The sequence below is a fragment of the Nestor notabilis genome, unplaced genomic scaffold (genome assembly GCF_000696875.1).
Source record: "Nestor notabilis isolate BGI_N333 unplaced genomic scaffold, ASM69687v1 scaffold21451, whole genome shotgun sequence".
NCBI classification, from domain to species: domain Eukaryota; kingdom Metazoa; phylum Chordata; class Aves; order Psittaciformes; family Psittacidae; genus Nestor; species Nestor notabilis.
In genome coordinates, this window is record NW_009916467.1 from 6,629 (window position 1) to 12,763 (window position 6,135).

General features: G+C 53.7%; 1 protein-coding gene across 1 annotated transcript in view; it reads left to right on the top strand.

Moving 5' to 3' along the window:
• Positions 1–301: 301 nt before the first annotated feature.
• Positions 302–6,135, top strand: part of LOC104413569 (receptor-type tyrosine-protein phosphatase U-like) — a gene marked incomplete at its 5' end in the record, with an annotated part of 41,558 nt that continues 35,724 nt past the window's right edge. Inside the window, 1 exon segment of the mRNA XM_010024601.1 lies at positions 302–430. Within this exon segment, the coding sequence (XP_010022903.1) occupies positions 302–430 (129 nt within the window).

The window sequence follows — 6,135 nt, forward strand, 5'->3', positions numbered from 1 at the left end:
CAGTTGGCTGTTTCTTGGGAGAAATCCCTTGTTCCATGTCTGGCCCTTGGGAAGCGAAGCTGGGAGCTACATCCTGCTCCTGTGACTGAGACCCCGCTGGGAATTGAGACCTGGCAGCTCGTTTCACTGCAGGGGGAATGGGAGAAATGGGGAATAGCAGCAGATGGACCATAACCTTGTATGGGGATGCTTGGGGTCCCCCTGCATTTTGGGGGTGCTGCACACATCGCAGCAGGGCTTTGGGGAATGGACCAGCCATGCTGTGGGGTCTCAGTGGGGCTGATGGTGTCTCTCTCTGCAGCTGGCTGCACCTTTGAGGAGGATGGAGACCTGAACCAGTGCGAGTACAGCCAGGGGGAGGACGATGACTTCGGGTGGGAGCTCATCCGCAGCTACATGATGCCACATCTGACAGCTGACCTGCCCCACGGTGAGTCCTGGTCCCACTCCACGTCCCCAGGGACCTCTGCCCCCAGCCCACCCTTCGATCCTGAAGCCTAGAGCAGGACCCTGTGGCTTCTCCTGGTTTAATTCCTGCAGCGCTTTAGCCTTGACTTGTCCTTGGTTGTGTGGGCAGGGTGTGATGAGCTGTGTCAGCCCTCAGCAGGATGCTGCGTGGCCCTTGCGGAGGGTGTCGCTTGGGAACAGGGGACGTGGGTCCCTGCTGCTGGGGTGTAACAGCACCGCAGGGACCACGCAGTACCTGGAGCACTGTGTTCAGCTCTGGGGGCTGCAGCACGAGGGATGTGGAGCTGCTGGAGCGAGGCCAGAGGAGGCCCCGGAGCTGCTGCGAGGGCTGGAGCAGCTCTGCTCTGGAGACTTGTGCTGCTTTTGCTGGCTCGTGAGAGATTCCCATCTCTGGGAGGTGTGGAAAAGAGGAAAAAATGTGTTTCTGGCTTCTGCAAGTGCGGGAAAGGCTTGTGGCTGCGAGTTGGAGGCATCTGAAGGCTCAGGAGCTGTAAGGAGGAAAATGCAAATGGTCTCTTTTCTTTTTCCTTTTGTTTTACTTTGTTTTTTTTATCTCGTTGCTTTTGAAGCAGTTTCTGTTATTTCTCCATCCCGGCTGGGGGAGCAGAGCCATGGGAGGGAGCTCCCTTTCTCCCACGAGGGTGATGTGGGCATCGTGCCTGGCTGGCACCTGGGGCTTTGCTTGCTCTTAGCTCCTCACTGAGTCATCCCTGTGCCCATTTGCTCTGAGAGATGCACCGGGTTCGAGATGCTCCTTGAGTTTGGCACTGCTGGCTCCTGCCTGGTCCCAGTGCTCCGGCTCCTGCCCAGCCTGGAGGCCAGCAGGTCCCGTGCTGAAAGTGGGGAGAACTGGTGCAGAACCTGAGAGTAAAAATGACTTTTTTCCTTATTAAAACATTAACTGCTTAATAGAAAACTCTTTTCTGCTCCATCGACCTGCCTCCAGGTGTTTATCTTGTGCCTTGTTCGTGCCAGGGCTTAATGTGGCTTTTTCTCTCCACTAACCTTCCTCTTCCTTTACCTTCTCCTCTTTCCATTGCCTTTTCCTTTCTTGCCTGTGCTGGCACATCCTGGGTGCAGGGTGAGGGCGATCAGCCCTTACTCTGCCTCTAGAACTGCTCCTCCCTGGATGACTTCCCAAATAATTGCTTTAAATGGAACTATCCTAATTCATGTGTGTCCTGGGGGAGGTTTCCCGGGGCTGTGAGGAGGGAATCAGAGCAGGGGATTGAGGTGGCTCGTGATGGAGAGTCTGAAATTGTAATTAGTTGGGTTTTCTGCTTGGTTTTCAGCTATAATTTGATATCACAGCAAACTGCCTGAGTTTACAGCCTGGGGGATGGAAGGGTTGGGTGGAATGGGGCTGCTTGAGGAAATAACCAGGGCTTTGGGGGGTTAAATGAATGCAGAGAGTTTGACTCAATGTGGATGTGACCATCCTAGACTGGATGCTGGGAGCATGGAGCGTTGCAGGCTCCAGCCCTGGCAAAGAGCATCCATCCCTGATGCTGGTTGACAGTGACACCCAAAGGGATGCTCATCCCCAGAGGTCCCCTGATACCAGGTAGGGCCTGTTTGCTCCTGGTTTTGGGGCACCCAGTGGGTGCAGGAACCCTGTTTTGGTGCAGCTTTACCCCGCTGTGGGTGGAAAGCTGCGCACGAGGCTCCTGCAGCCTTATCTCAGGCTTGTCCCCCCCCAACAGCTTGGTGGATGAAGAGTATTTCACATCACTGGGGCCTCTCCAGGGAGCACTTTCCAAAGGAGTCTCATGGTCTTAGATTAAAATGAGTTTTTCTTGGAGATCAGCCAGTTTCGAGGAGCGTAGGATTTATTGGAGCGGATGCTGGCTGGCGGCCCCCTGCCTCTACCTTTCCATCCCTCTTGCTTTTTGCTTTCTTCTTTGGTTATGGGGCTTTTACCCCTTTTCTTCCCTTCTTGACTTGTCTCTCTTACACCTAAAGACAATGGATGGGTGTCTCCCATGTTGCAATTGTGATTATTTTGTTCTTTTAAGTGATTTAGTTGTTGTTTTGTCAAGGAGAAGCTGCAAGGAGCCAGGTGAAGCAGGCAAATGAGGCTGCACCATCACTGCATCTGCACCAAAATAACTCTGCCTCGGTCCTTTGAGTGCACTTTGCTCCTGCTCTCCTCCAAGCATCACCTCTGTGTGCCAGGCTGATTCATACCTGCCTTCAGGTTGATGTGGGGCTCTGCAATATGTACCCTTGTGCAAGCTGTCTGGGGAGAGGAGTGTGGTCATTTCTGAGCAACTTGGGGTGAACCACAAGTTGGGGTAACTTAACATCAAACTAAACCAGGGTGTTTAGGTTAACCCCTGTATGGATTTGGATTGGGCAGGTCCAGGATGGAGCAGAGCAAGGGCTGGGTCCCTGTCCTCATCCCTGCAGAGATCCAGGGTATCCCTTGGAGGATAAAGATGCCCTGTGGAGCTCCAGGCTCTTCCCTGGAGGTGCAGCCACCTTTTGTTGTTGCTGGTTGAATTCACATGTGGGAATTCAGAGGAGATGGGTTGGGAGAAACTGGCAAAAAGCCTCCGTGCAGGCTGTGACCAAGCCTTGTCCCCACCCCAATGAGCTCTGCTGTCCCTTCATCCCCTCGAGGAGTCATTCCTTCGTCCAATAGCTCTGGCATCGCTTCCCAACCAGCTCCTGCTGCGTAATCCGTAAGGCCTTGGAAAATTAAGCTTCATTGGGGAGTTACTGCAGCCTGTGGCTCTGGGTGCTGGGGCTCCCGTGGGAGATGGGGCTTGGTGCACGAGTGGGGAGCCGGTACCCCCTTCCCATGCTGGCTCTGGCACGTTGGGAAGAAGCCAGCACAGGAGGAGGCACTGTTGGGCTTCATCTTCCACCGTGATTGCGTGGAGGCAGATGCTGCAGTGCTCAGACCTGCTCCCCTGGCAGCCCTTGGCTGGCGGAGCCGCCCTCTGCCTGTCAGCCTGCCTTGTGCTGCTTCTAACAGCAACATGAGGTATTGTTCTGAATTGTGTTTTATCTGTCCGTGGGTTTGGAGGAGGAGGAACTGGTCGAGACAGGGAAGTGTTGCTCCTCTTCCTGCTGGGCTGCTTTGGGGCTTTCCCAGAGGGATGCAGGCAGGACCCTCGGAAAGGGCGGTGTGATGGGGCAAGCACAGCTTGAGCCTGAAGCTGGGGAGAAGATCCTTTGGAGCTCGTCTGTCTGTAGTTCATGGCCAACATTGTTGGAGGTTTGAATCCCAAGGAAGAGCTGAAGATCCCACAAGTGGGAAAATCCAGCAGGAGACCCCGTGTGAGGACGTGCAGGGAGGGGTACAAGGCTTTCTGTTCGCAGCCCCCCTGGGCTTATTTTGCAGCTCAACCCTCATCATCATTGACTTCTGCATCGCAAATTGATGGTTTTTCCTTAGGGAACATCGCTGGGACTTGTTTCTCTTTTCATTTGTTTGATTGAAATGTTATTTAGTGCTTTTTGAGTCTTTTTCTCTTTCTCCACAGGGCACTTGGGCTCTTCTCTAAAAGCACACCTGAAAACTGAGTTAAATCATATTGCTGCAGCTGAGCTGGGGGGGATGCAGGGGGGCTGACTTGTTATTTGTGGGGATGAAGGGGGTGACAGTTCCACTGCACCTGCAGCTTGATTCAAACTGAGCTTAAATTGAGGATCAGAGGAAGGATTTAAGGAGCGAAGCACAGGTTGGTATGTGCTGAATCCCATCCTTCGGTTTGAAGTCTCAAGCAGGGAATGCCCTGGGGCTGTTTCTGCAGCTCCCATTTCGTGGGAGATTTGGAAAGGATTTTCCCCCGTGGTGATTTCTGGAGCACATTTTGGCTGGTAATGCCACCATACAGAGATAGGGCTCAGAAACAACCCCAGCTGTGACTGCGCAGCAGGGGCTGGAGTGTTCCTGCCCAGTCCCCTCTAGCTCTGGGCTGCAGCAGGGCTGGGACACCCCCTGCTCTCCATCCCCATCTCTGGCTTTGCAGGCAGGAGTTAAGCTTTAAAACCTTGGCAATTTGCAGAGCTCTTGCCCTGCCTGGGAAAACTGCTGGATCCAGCACTTCCTTGGCACTGGCACAGGGTGCTCAGAGAAGCTGTGGCTGCCCCATCCCTGGCAGTGTTCAAGTGGACACAGGGGCTTGGAGCAACCTGCTCTAGTGGAAGGTTGGAGCTGGATGAGCTTTAAGGCCCTTTCCCCCCCAGACCATGACATGACTTTGTCACCAGCTGTCTGTCCTGCTGCTTCCTTGTGCTCCCTGTCCTCCCGTGCTGCTGGTGGGAGCACCCAGGCAGGGCTCTGCTGCCATTTTCCTGGGGTTTCCAAACCCCCTCACTGAACCAGGAACAACCCCGGGGGCTGACAATGGATTTTGGAATTCCCGGCCACTTCTGCGAGGAGCTGCCTGCCCTAGGATTTGTCTGGGCCAGGGGATGCTCCTGTGGAGGATGCAGCACCCCAACACAAGTCCCTCTGCTTCTCCTGCAGTAAAACAACCCATACCCTGGCTTGAAGCTGGAGCAGTTGTTTATGCTGGAGGAGGATATAATTAGCACAAAAGCGAGTGGTGGGATCCTGCTTTTTCCCATGCAGCAACACTGGGAAGAAAAATAAGCGGGGAAAACTGTGTGGGGAAGCCCTGCCAGCTGCGTGATGTCTGGATGGATTGCCAGCCATGTGTGTCCGTGATGACCTTAAAGAACATTCTCAGTCTTCTAAAATAACTTGTCGGTGGTTTAATTTTAGTCTTGGTCTCTTTATTTTAGTTCTCTGGCTTGTTGGTTGTGAAGGGGGGGCAGGAGGAAGGGTCTGTGTGTGTTAGGTTTGTATTGGAAGGGAGCTTAAAGCTCCTCCAGTTCCAATCCCTGCCCCGGGCAGGGACACCTTCCACTAGAGCAGGTTGCTCCAAGCCCCTGTGTCCAACCTGCCCTTGAACACTGCCAGGGATGGGGCAGCCACAGCTCCTCTGGGCACCCTGTGCCAGCGCCTCAGCACCCTCACAGGGAAGAGCTTCTGCCCAAGAGCTCATCCCAGTCTCCCCTCGGGCAGGCTGGAGGGGCCGGGAGCTGCATGGATCAACAATATGGTGAAAATGTTCCTTTTTGGGGAATTCTTTCCCCTGCCTCAGCTCCCATCCCTGAAGGATGCACTTGACGATGCGCTTTGGTGCAGTCCTGGGCTCTGTGTCTCCCCAGCTGATGCTGTGACCCCCTTGGTGTTTCAGGGTCCCCACAGGCATTTTAGGGTCACCCCAGATGTAGCTCTTGTATGTAAGGGGATGGATGGATGCTCCCTATGATTCCCCACCATCTTTATTAGGTTTTTCTTGGTGCTGCTCACTGGGAGCCAACGAGAGGAAGGCGCATGGATTAGTTTAAATTAACTGGTGGTGAAAGCTATTAATAATGAAGCTTCTACTGTCATGAAAACAATGGTAGACTTGAATAAATGGCCCAGCTTTGTTAGTTACAGTTTCTGCTGTTATTAAAATGGAAGAGATATTAATAATCCCCTCGCCTTTGGTAATGGGAACAGTTTGGCGGAGCAGCTTCCCATCTGCCCCGTGTCCTGGCCCCATTGCCATGTTGGATGGCTCTGGGAGCTGCCACAATGAATTGGGATTCCTGCAACCCTGTCGTGCCTCTGAAACGCTTGGGACGGAGCACGCAGGGGAG